This window comes from Melanotaenia boesemani, chromosome 15 (assembly GCF_017639745.1).
Source record: "Melanotaenia boesemani isolate fMelBoe1 chromosome 15, fMelBoe1.pri, whole genome shotgun sequence".
NCBI lineage: Eukaryota > Metazoa > Chordata > Actinopteri > Atheriniformes > Melanotaeniidae > Melanotaenia > Melanotaenia boesemani.
Window position 1 is genome coordinate 33,160,513 of NC_055696.1, and position 12,847 is coordinate 33,173,359.

At 40.5% G+C, this 12,847-nt stretch overlaps 1 protein-coding gene across 1 annotated transcript; it reads left to right on the forward strand.

Moving 5' to 3' along the window:
• On the forward strand, window positions 1-9,614 carry LOC121653985 (odorant receptor 131-2-like). The gene is made up of 2 exons (XM_042007791.1): window positions 1-20; window positions 8,612-9,614. Exon 2 carries the CDS (start codon window positions 8,616-8,618, stop codon window positions 9,612-9,614), a length of 999 nt encoding a protein of 332 aa, XP_041863725.1. The 5' UTR covers window positions 1-20; window positions 8,612-8,615.
• The last annotated feature ends 3,233 nt before the right edge of the window (window positions 9,615-12,847 follow it).

Here is a 12,847-nt window from a genome sequence, read left to right on the forward strand (position 1 = left end):
TTCAGGGTGGAGTATTGCACTTCATAAAATTCTCAGAAATAAAGCCACAGTTACCAAAGTAAGGATGTTGTTGCTCTTTGATTTGTTGGAGTAATTGATTCCACAGTTAGCACTTTATCTGTGCGATGCATCACCCTAAGTACATCAGAAAGTATCTGCTGTTGGTTTGAAACCTTCTAAGTCTAAAACCATTTCTTTTAATTTAGTAATTATTGATGAAAATAACCAAACAACAAGTTCACAATGTGTTGCTATATGTTGAACTTATAGATCTATTTTCTTGTGTAACATGTTTGTATGATGAAGTAGGACATCAATTCATGAACAAATGTGAAATATAGAAATAAAAGGTTTCTGCCCAACAGCAGTTAAGTTTAACACGGCACCATTGCATCTCTGTTGATGGGAAAGTCTCAGTTAAAGCTATCACTGAAGCTAGCATTAAGGCAAGGCAGTTTATTTGTATAGCACATTTCATGTACAGGACAATTCAAAGTGCTTTACATAAAACAAAGGCATTACAGATATTTAGAAATAGTAAAAGGCATCAACACATAATCACAATAAAATAATAAATTACATTAAAATGATTTAAAGCAAGATAAGTTAAAAAATAAAAAAAAAAAGTTAACGTGCAGATTTCATGCATAGGCGCCTGAGAAAAGAAATGTTTTTAACCTGGATTTAAAAATGTCTACATTTGGGGAAAGTTTAATCTCCACTGGCAGTTTGTTCCACTTGTTTACAGCAAAACAGCTAAATGCTGCTTCTCCATGTCTAGTCTGGACTCTGGTCTGGACTCTGGTCTGGACCCTGGTCTGGACCCTGGCCTGGACTCTGGTCTGGACTCTGGTCTGGACCCTGGCCTGGACTAGTTGACCAGAGTCTTTGGATCTAAGAGCTCTGCTAGGTTTATATTCGTTGAACATATCTCAGATGTAATCTGGGCCTAAACCGTTATGGCATGTAAACAATCAGAAGGGTTTAAAATCTATTCTGTGACTGGAAACCAGTTTAAACTGGAAGCCAGTGTAAAGATTTTAAAACTGGTGTGATGTGTTCAGATCTCTTAGTCCTGGTTAAAACTCTAGCAGCAGCATTTTTGGATGAGCTGCAGATGTTTAATGCTCTTTTTAGGAAGTCCTGCTAAAAGACCATTACAGTAATCCAGTCTACTGGAGATGAATGCATGGATGAGTTTCTCTTGGTCTTTCTGGGAGACTAAACTTTTAATTCTGTTGATGTTTCTGAGCTGGTAAAAAGCTTCTTAGTGAAGCTTTGATGTGGCTGCTGAAAGTCAGGTCTGAGTCTATCAACACTCCAAGGTTACCAACTTGGTCGGTGATTTTAAGAGCCCGATTCTCCAGGTGTTTACCAATGCTGACCCTCTTCTCTTTGCTACCAAACAGAATAATCTCAGTTTTGTCTTCATTTAATTGTAGGAAATTCACCTTCATCCAGGTGTTTATTTGCTCCAGACACTGACACAATAAGTCTATTGAACTGCAGTCATCTGGTGACAGAGACACATAAAGTTGTGTATCATCAGCATAACTTTGATAATTAATGCTATAGTTCTGTAATATTTGACCCAAAGGGAGCATATACAAGTTGAACAGAAGAGGTCCAAGGACTGACCCCTGGGGGACTCCACAAGTCATGGCCACTCGCTCGGATTCATAGCTGCCGATCGTAACAAAATAACTCCGACCTTCTAAATAGGACCTGAACCAGTTAAGGACCGCTCCAGAAAGTCCAACCCAGTTTTCCAGCCTGTGCTACAGGATTCTGTGATCTACAGTATCAAATGCAGCACGAGATCCAGCAGAACCAGGACTGATACTTGACCAGAATCAGTATTCAACCTAATGTCATTTAACACTGTGACCAGAGCTGTTTCAGTGCTGTGATGAGGTCGGACGCCGGACTGAAATTTATCAAGATTTCCGCTTTCATTTAAAAAGTCATTAAGCTGGTGAAATACAACTTTCTCAATAATCTTGGAAATAAAAGAGGTTAGAGACAGGTCTATAGTTGTTCATTATAGAGGCATCTAGAGTCCTTTTCTTTAGGAGGCTTAATAGCAGCTATCTTTAGTGACTTGGGAAAAATGCCTGATGCCAGTGAGCTGTTAACTATCAGTAGGAGATCACTTTCTACTGAGGTAAAAACTGGTTTTAAAAATTCGGATGGTATCATGTGCAGAGTGCATATTGTTGATTTCAAATGCCAAACTGTTTCTTTTAGGATTTTTAAATCAACCATTTAAAATTGCGACATAACATCAGAATTATTTCTGGGTTTTAGACACAGACTAGTTTTCTTGTGTGACTGTGTGGAATTAATATTTTGCCTAATTGTTTTAATTTTTTGACTAAAAAAGTTGGCAAATTGGTTGCATTTTTCAGTGGAAAGGAGCTCTGGGCTTATCTGTATAGGAGGATTAGTAAGTTTTTCAATCATAGTAAACAGAGTGTGAGAATTGTTGACATTCCTGTTAATCATTTCAGATAAATGCAGCTCTCTGGCCTTGCACAGCTCACGGTTATAGTTACGCAGGCTTTGTTTGTACAGCTCATAGTGAATTTGAAGTTTATTTTTCTGCCATTTCCATTCAGTTTTTCCTGCATTCTTTTTTTAGGCTGGTTAACTATTAAGGTGAACTTGTTTTATCAATTGCAATACTTGTTATAACCTGTCAGTAGTGATGTGTCGGTCACGAACGATTCGTTCAGTATGAACTAATCCTTTATATGACTCGGGAGTAACGGGTCCTCTCAGTGAGCGATTCGTTCATTTTCATGTGGCACCTCCTCTCGCATAAACTCAGTCAGTAGGTCAGGACAGGAAACAGAAATGATTTGTTCAGGACTCGCTCAGGTCCGTCCTCAGGTCCTCGTTCTTTTGTCACGTGACAGCCAGGCTGCTCAGGCTGTGTGGCGAACAGCAAGTCGGGCTGCACGGTCTCGTTCTCGGTCTCGTTCATCATTCAGGCTGTTTGGCGAGCAGTACGTTCGCTCTTGGATTGGTCTCTCTAGTGCTTCTCTCTGTCACGTGACAGGCAACTCGGTCTCTGAACGGGTCTTCCTTCGTTTGTTCACAGCTCAAGCTGTATCAAGCTCAGCAGTACGTTCGCTCTCAGCTCGGTCTCTTGTTCATTTGTCACGTGATAGCTACCGAATCACTGTTGCGCTGTTAAACAATGGCAGGGAGGATGTAGGACACAAATCACTTTATTGTGGTGTGTATTTGCTTCCCTACGTTTTCACATGGTTTGAATTGCTTGTGGCATTACCAGTAGTTTTGTTGCCTTCAGTATTTACTGCTTGAGAATCGCGGACTTTTTTACAACGCCTCCTGCTGTAAAAATGAACGACATGACTCGTTCAAGATTCATTCACTTTACTGTTCGAGAGTAAAAGACCTGGGTTAGTGAAAAGAGTCGAACTTACCATCACTACCTGTCAACCTTGATTCCACTTTTTAATACATATTATTGACCTCAATTAATTTGTTAAAGGACTAATACTTTTTGTATTTGACTAAAACTAGACTAAAACCTTTGAGTTTTCATCGACTAAAACTGGACTAAAACTATCAAACTTAGAAATGACTAAAATGTGACTAATACTAATAAGCATTTTCGTCCTAAAGACTAAAACGAAGACTAAAACTGAAATGCCTGCCAAAAACAACACTGCTGCACACCATTGTTTTTTTGGTTTGTTTCAATGTTGTGAAAACATGCTTACTGCAAGGTTCAATATGAAGGACTTAGGGAAACCAAAACATTTTTGTTTTCCTGAACAGTCTTTGTTTTCTCTGCATCAACTTCCACCTCAGATCAAAAGACAATGTTACCCAAGAACTTCAGAGAGGTATGGGAGAATTGGATCTTTTTCATGTTCATGGTGAGGTTTGCTGCTCACAGCTTGTCAAAGATGGCACCAGGACCACTGGAGCTGCATAAAGAGAAGCTGATGGCTCTATGGTGTCTTTTTCCAACATTTCTTGTATGTGCTCCTTAATCACCAAATGTTTGGCTGAAGACACACAGTGTGACTCCTATCTGATAGGTACAGTCTGTGTGAGGAATATCCTATGGGTGAGAACACTGTACACCCCAAAGTGTAGGTGCATATGTCTGAGTTGTTTTGCAGGTGCTGTAACAAATGTTTTTTGTTTGCCAAAGATCATCAAGATGGGCATCATGTGTGACAGTTTCGAGAAGATCAGGGCATGGGAGAAAAGGAAGTAAATCCGCAGGAGTGACGGAAGACAAGAAAGCAAGACATGGAGAAAATCTGCTGGGGAACTACAATGCTCACGACAGTGAGGCCTGAAGGGGTATGATTGGGAGGAATGCCACCCCCTAAACCCAAGCAGATGTTATGTTATTGGAATTTTCTGCTTGTCACATGTTGTCCAGAATAAACACCATGAGTTGACTCAAATAGTGTGGAAGAATGCTGGTCAGACCTCGCATACCCCAATGTATTGTGATCATGTTGGGAACAGTTTTGGACTCCAAAGGCAGCTCATAGGTATCGGCAGAATAAGTGAACTGAGGCTTTGGTGGCCACTGTGGAAAAAATCGGATGTGGGAGGAGTTTGGTGAGGCCATGGAGAAAAATTCCCAAATGCCTTCAAATAGATTCTGGTCCGCCAACCCCATCTCTGGAGTGGGAAGCAGTGGGGCATCAACAGTGTATACAGTAGGGTGCTGCTGACCTCATCCCCAAATCTTGCGGGTAAGCACTGCCAGCAGTAAGTATGATTATTTCCCAATGAGGGCTGGACTCCTTCAAGGCTGCCCTTTGTCAATGATTCTAGCCATAGTGTTAATGGACAGAATTTCTAGGATCAGACCAGGTGTTGGGGGGATCTGGTTTGGTGGTCTCAGGATTGGGCCTATGTTTTCTGCAGATTATGTGGTTCTGTTTGCTTCATCAGGCTGTGATCTCCAACTCTCACTGGATAGATTCACAGCCAAGTGTAAAGCAGTTGGTGTCCTCTCTGGGTCAGGAATGAGGTCCTACCCTTAGTGGAGGAATTCAAGTATCACAGGGTCTTGTTCATGAGTGAGGTAAGGATAGAATGGGAGATCAACGAGTGCAGCATCTGCAGTGATGTGGACTCTGCATCAGTCTGTCGTGAAGAATAAACTGAGCTGAAAGGTGAAGGTGTAGCTGTAATTTTGTCTTTGCTCTCCTGCAACTTCCTGTAATAAAAAGGTGCTTTGGGTATCTGGTTAAGATGCTTCCTGGATGCCTCCCTGGTGATGTGTTCCAGGCATACCCCAACAGGAGAAGACCGTTGGGGCCTGGGAACGTAACACACACAAACACAAAAAAGCTGAACCCCATTTCTATAACTACGGTATCCTGCCATGCAGCCATTCTGTCAGAGTGTAGTATAAGTTAACTTAAGCAGAGAAGCTTAGCAAGGTCACATTGCATCTAGATGTCCACAAACATAACATCATCAATGCACTTGGTGATGTAGGCAGTCACAACAGCTGTATACTCCTGGAGGTCTGTGTTGTTGTTGCAGGTGGCACCTTGTTCAAACACAATCCAGTCTGTGGTGTTAAAACAGTCCTTAAGTACCTCCAGGGACCCTTTCGGCCACACATGTATCACTTTGAGAACTGGCTTGGTGACTTTGGCCTGTATGCTTGCATTAGCATAACAGTGATGTGGCCAGAGGCGTGGAGGTGTGGGAGGGGAAGGGTCGTAAGCTTCTCTCTGGGTGGTGTAAACCTGGTTCAGTGTCTTGTTTCCACAAGTTGAAAAGTCTTTGTGTAGTTTTGGAAACACGCTACTTTGGGCCTGCGTGGTTTAAATTCCCAGCCAAGATGAAAAGGCATCACGTTGGGCTATCTATTGCTCACTGATGTGTTGATACACTTCATACAGTACAATTGATGCAGTACAGCCTCACTCCTGTTGTTTCCACTCAGAGGAAATTAAACTGCAACGAGCAGTATAGCTGTAAACTCCCTCGGAGGGTAGAATGGTCGGCATTTAATGACCATAAACTCCAATGAAAGTGAGCCATGTTTGCAGACCACAGCAGCGTCACACAGCCGGCATCTTTGATGTTACCAGAGTCCCCTCTGCAGGATTTCCCTTCCTCAGTGAGAGCTCTGTTTGCCCGGAAGCAGGTTAGTCACTGGAGCTGAATGGCGTGGTCCCTGATGTTGTTATTGAGGCAAGTTTCTGTGAACACAAACACAGCATTCTCTCACAGCCTTCTAAGTTGTCCGTAGAAGATGAAAGCAGGCCAGTTTATTGTGCAAAGAGCATACATTCAGCACGATGGTGGGAATAGCTGGCTTACGTGGGCAAGCCACTAGCCTAGCTCTGATACCTCTGTGCTTGCCCCAATTCTGCTTTCACTTGCGTCGCTTGTGTTGCCTCCACTGTGTGTGAGGTGCAGGGCTGGGGGTCGGTGGTGGAGCAGGCCTCCGGATCAGACCATGGTCTCGTAGTTCATAGTTTAACTTCTAAGAAGTGGTCCTGTTGACACTGAAGAGAAACTCATGCCTGTATGTGCACTTGAAGAAGGTGGGTAAATGTGACGAGGACGTACAAAAAAACTGCGACTAACATGACGAAAAATAGAAAAACATCATCTAATTCGGAGACAGAGAAGTCGCAGCATGCGCACCATAATCTGATGATTAAAAAAAAAAGTAGTGGGATGAAACTCTGTTCATCTACAGAATCTGTCTTAGTGACAAAGTGAATAGTTTAAAAAGTTGTTAATGAGGACGAATAACAGCGTTTCCTCAATAGTAAACAAAACCAAGTCTTCTGTTTAGCTGTGTAGTGCCTGTCTGTTAGTGACTGCAGAGCCATACTGAAATATAGATAGCTTGAATACCAGCTATGTCCTAGAACATTCAGGGGAAAACGCAACAGGACATTATTGTAGAAAGCAAAGAAAAAAAGAGAAAGGGGCGGAGCAAAAGACAAAAGTCAACATTAGACAGAATTTTACTGGCTGGAGAGATCTCAGAGAAGAGGTGGGATGAAGATGATGCTGGATTAGCCGTTACTAGGGGAGATCTTAGAGAGGAGCTAGGATGAAAATGATGCTGGATTAGGTGTCGTTAGAGGAGATCTTAGAGAGGAGACAGGATAAAGATAATGCTGGATTAACCAGTGTTAGGGTTGCCTCACTGAAGAAAATTTGCCAAAGTTCAGTAGTGCTTCATTAAAGGAAAAAAGTATAATACTGAGACTGTTTTGAGGATAAGGACGCATTCAGACCAGGATGGTTTGAGAGTCTTAATTCGACTGAGTGAAGAATTCTGAAATTTTTCAAAGATTTTTTTGGTTTGGTTTGCTTTCAAACTTTATCCAAGTGGACCAAACCGCCTCAACAGTGTCACACAGTTACAACAGCTGCTCACTAGGGGGCAATACCTTCAGAAACAACTGAGAATGAACAAAACAAAAGAAGAAAATCCAGCTCATTGATTGGCCAGAAATGAAAACAGCTTGAACTAGAGCCTATAGCCGTAGCCCACCGACCCAGGCCTCACCAGCTGCTTTCTTATAAATTTGAAGTTCAACTGATGAATGGGGCCCAAACACATTGATCAATTGCCTGGGCTGGTACTATGTCCTGGTGCTGGGACTGCTTAAAATAATTTGTTAGTAGATTAATTTCTTGTGTCACCTTGAATGTGAGGCATCCATCAGTCTCACCTTGCATATCTGATGAGCTGAGATTTGACAATGACCTTCAGTTTTTGTTTGAGCTTTGTTTATGAGTTTTACATAAAAGGAGAAAGAAATGTGCAAAGAAATAAACAGGTGGCTGATAGGGTTGGGTTTCAAAAACTGATTGATTGACTTGCATCAATTAGAAGTTTTGATCAACAACAAACTTGAAAAACTTGATGATGTTTAAATACTGTTTTATCCAGTGTTATTTTTCCATTTTCTTTTGTTTTTAATGTTAAATTGTGTTTTTTTCCGTAAATCCCTTTGAATCACCCTAACAATGAATTGCGCTACACATTATATTCAAAATCTACTCAAAAAACTTAAAGATAAAGATAAAAGATCAATTTTTCTTATTCCGGTGTCAAGAGTTTGATTGTCAAGTAAATCGACTCAGTGTTCTATGAAAAGAGTTGCCTGAGAATTAAGAAAAATAGCTAGCTAGCTATAGTTAGCTGTAAATTGATCTATATTGAATCAGATTTAATCATAATCAAATCAAAGTGGGCTATTTAGGAAATTAGTGACGATATCTAGCAATGGTGGCTGATAATGTTTGAGTTCTAAACTTCTTCCCTGTTGGCTGAAGCCAGAAAACTTTTCAGGGAGGGATTGGAAAACAATCACAAATAATTCCTTGACGTGCTGAATTTGCCCACACATAATAGCACTGAGAAATGATCTCATATGGGGTGTGTGTTTGTGGGCAGATAACATAAATACTACGTGGAGGTAAAGTAACTCCAGCAGACCAACTCTGGCCAGAGGAGTGTGAAAAGGAGAAATGCTGATGGGTTTGTCTTTAGGACACTGTATGTGTTAAATATATGTTTTCATTGTGTTGTGTTTGAAATGAAATGTATTTAATGTTTGTTTAAAATGTCCGTCACAAATCAAACTCAGACCAACACCACCGTTGGGATCCAGAGACAGGGACTAGCGGGACTTGTGTTATTTTCCCTTCTGACCACCCTGCCTTGCTGCATCTGTCTCTTCATTAATGGGATCATGTTGTTCACTTTGAGGAGTAAACCAGTGTTTAGGGAGACATCTCGCTATATTCTTCTGTTTAACCTTCTCTTTGCAGACACAGTGCAGTTGGCACAAAGTCAGATCATGTATCTACTGTCTGCTGCAGGTGTAAAACTGCTGTATACTGTATGCTGTGTCCTAACAGCACTAAATAATCTGTCACACATCATCTCACCTCTCACATTGGTGGTAATGTGTCTGGAGAGATATGTAGCTGTTTGCTATCCACTGAGGCATGCTGCCATCATCACAATAAAAAACACAGTGGTGGTTATCTGTGTAGTCTGGGCCCTCAGTTCACTAAATTTTTTGACTCAGTTAAATCTGATGTTAAAGGATCACTTCAAAGATTTGCAGCACTTGATGATGACAGACTTTTGTGGCAAAGATAATTTACTTTTTGATCCAGTGTCTCAACTTTATGACAAAGCCTCCACCTATTTTCTCTTTGCTTTAGCAGGTGTAACTGTCACTTTCTCCTATGTTGGTATTATTGTAGCAGCTAAATCAGCCTCCACGGACAAAGCTTCAGCTAAGAGGGCTCGTAAGACTCTGCTGCTGCATCTGGTGCAGCTGGGCCTCAGTATGTCTTCAACTATACACAGTTCACTGCTCATTGTTGTCTCTACAAACCTAGACAGGGCTTCAGCTGTTATAATCCAGATTCTTCTTTATATTTGTCTTATTATTGTTCCTAAATGCCTGAGTTCCCTGATCTATGGTTTCAGAGACCAGACCATCAGACCCGTCCTCATGCTTCATCTCTGCTGGCACTGCAGAGTTTTACCTGTGATGTCAATGACATCAACCAACACTAGAGTCAGAACATTTACAGCTAAGTCCTGACTCTGTACATCAGCAAAACTTCTATTATTTAAGTGTTAGAGAACAGAGTCTGGCTTAATTTAAAAATCTTTCATGATCTCTTGTAGGGAAAATAATTTGTACTTTATTATACTGGAATAAATCTGTGAATCCCAGCGATGTGGTTGATCCTTCTGAGTTAACAACTGTTGACAAGCACTACTGTTAAATTTAATTTAAAGCCAAACCTGCAACATTAATCAGAAAGATCATGTCTGCAATCATGAATTAAGTTAATCATGACATAACTTGTCTTCTAAAGGTTGTGTGTTTTTTTAACCACATCAAAAAGTTTTATTGTGCTTATTAATTCATGTTAGAAAACAAAACTGGAGAAAAATGTTTTTTTGTGATTTGATTAAACTGATCAGATACAACATATTTGTAGAAAACTGAAGCTCACGATTGTCTCTTAATTGTGTTCTATAAATTATATCATTATTTTAGGTGTACTGAAGTCTGAATTTTCAGCACAACTCATCACTAAGTTTAAGAACAACAAAACATCTAGAATCAACTAAGATGTACATATTCATGAAAAATGTATTTTACTTCCACATCAGTGTAATCTGGTGTTCATGTAACAGAATCAATGTTAATGCTGTTAGAAATACCACAACTTTATTCTGAACTCCAGATTAATAAATATGTATAAACAGGAAAGAATAGAAAGCAGTTGTTGTAATTCTAAATGACGGCAGTTTCACTGCAGTAGAGATCAGAATGTCAGCGTACGGCTTTTAGATTTGGTGATACCACATTTGTTATTGACCTATCTGCTGCTTCTGTACATCGTTTGGGTCACCTGTGAGTCCAGAAGCTCCACAGCTGCACACATCAACACTCAGCGATCCACCGACATCTAAAGGATAACTGATCTTTCCAGGACAGCAAAGCAAGTGTTTTGTAAGGGGAGACAAACAGTTGGAGAACAGTTGCTGTGCCCGCTGCTCAACCTGCTCCTAACCTGCCTTCTGCTTCTGATGTTCTCTCACCCCAGTCTGACCCTTCTGCATCGCTAAGGAAGACACACATCCCAGATCCTAAACCTTTAGCTAAGGACTTCGGTAAGTATAGAAGCTTTTTTTACTACAGTGTTCACTTGTGTTTGATCAGAAGCCAGTCACGCCAGAGATAGATCCAGGATTTCCTATGTTGTTGGCCTTCTTGAGGGGAAGCTTTGGCTTTGGTGGAGTCAGCATATGGCCGACAGAGATTCAGATGAGCTGGCAACCAGACATGCACCAAATCTCTGAGAGAGCGAGACAGAGAGAGAGAGAGGAGAAATCTCTGAATGAAAGAGAGGCACCCAACTGCAGTTAAGATGGCGGACACAGCGCCGCCATACCTCAACTCTATTCCGGAATGCAAGTAGACCTCGACCCCGGAAAGTTTTCTTCTTCGTGTGGCAGCAACACGCGCTTGCGTCCAGAACCCGAAGAAGAAGTTCTTCTTCTACTGGAAGCGAGACGTGACGGAGAAATAATTTAAGTAAAATAGTGTTTTAATTATCATCTATCTAACAAGTGGTATCGTCTCTAATATGCTTTTTTTTTTATTTTCTTCTTCTTTTTGGTATATACAAATACAACATATCAAATATTTAGAGGTCATTAAGCTGCTGTTTCTCCACAAAGTCCTCCTTTGAGATTTATACAGCGATGTAGGCTAACGTTAGCTTTGCTGAAGCGAGTGTGGACTTTCTGATTCGGTGGACCAGGCTAACGTTAGCTTTGCTAAAGCGAGTGTGGACTTTCTGATTCGGTGGACCGGGCTAACGTTAGCTTTGCTAAAGCGAGTGTGGACTTTCTGATTCGGTGGACCAGGCTAACGTTAGCTTTGCTAAAGCGAGTGTGGACTTTCTGATTCGGTGGACTGGGCTAACGTTAGCTTAGCTAAATAGCTGTCCTTTTAATCAGAAGCTTGGCAAAGTTGTATGGGAATTTAATCTGCTTTTTGGTGGGCTGTGGTATAAAATATATTTGTGTTCAGTCACTTCCAGTACCTGAACTTAATTGGTGTAAACAAATAGCATAACGTATGTAATACTGCTAATATCAGTTTTTATTAATTTTGTGGATACACAGAGTTGTAATTCCTCCCCAATTTGCTTTCTGTATTGGTAAAGGATTAACAGTGTACAACCTGCCAGCTTGTATTACAAGCTGTTCACTAATAAGTATTATGTTGACCTTCTCTTGTCCAGATGCATCTATCAATCATTACTAAAGATAACCATTTGGAGCGAAACTGGTTTGCTGTCTGGGTTTGGGTGTCCTCTCTGCCCTCATTTTAAGACTGCGAGTGATGGGGTGATTGAGAGGCACTTAAGGAACCACACTGCAAATGCAATACATTTCCAGGGTATGTTAAGAATGATCTGTTTCCGGTCTTATACATTTTACATAATAATAATAATAATACATTTTATTTAAAAGAGCCTTTCAAAACACCCAACGACACTGTACAAAGGAACATTAAAATAGTTTAAAAACCACTATGTACAAAACAAACATTAAAACAGTTAAAAACAATAAGTGCAAAACTAAGCAGAATGGAGGACAACAGAAAGATGGAGAATGACTAGATGGCATAGGACTGTCTGAACAAATGTGTTTTGATTTGTGATTTACAGAGAGGAACGGTTATATTGAATTGGTATATTTGTTATTGCTTGTGTAAGGCTGTCATATTTTAACTGTTATTGCGTTGAGTTCTAAGCTTGGCGTGCTATTATAATCACCCCAGATTAAAAACAGACCAGGTGTCCTCATTTAGTCCTACTTACCCTACTCCAGGGCTCAAGACTAACTCAAACAAATTTAAACTATATTAATAAAAACTAGTCAAACATTCCACTTTAAATAGTTTGAATTAAGTTCTACGCCCATATTAAGTCCTTTTGGTGCAAGATGGCAGTAATATAAACATTTTTAAGACAAATTACTTTCCTTTTACAGAAAACGTCATCTGCAGGTGTAATTTGTCCTGCCGAGTTGGAGGTCATTTCCATTGTCCTTTTTGTGACAAGACTATAATCCGTATGACGCAACTTTCCATCTGACCGAATGTAAAAAAAAAAAAAAAGGTGATAAAACTGCTGTGGTCCAACCCACAATAGTGGTGTCCCCATCAGAGTCATCCTCACCAAAGGTCCAACCAACTATATGGACTATATGCCATCATTAGTGAGTGTAGACCATTCATAAAGAATT

Bases quoted from the DNA above. Each gene is read 5' to 3' on its own strand.
- LOC121653985 (XM_042007791.1), top strand. From the start codon at position 8,616: ATGTCCGTCACAAATCAAACTCAGACCAACACCACCGTTGGGATCCAG.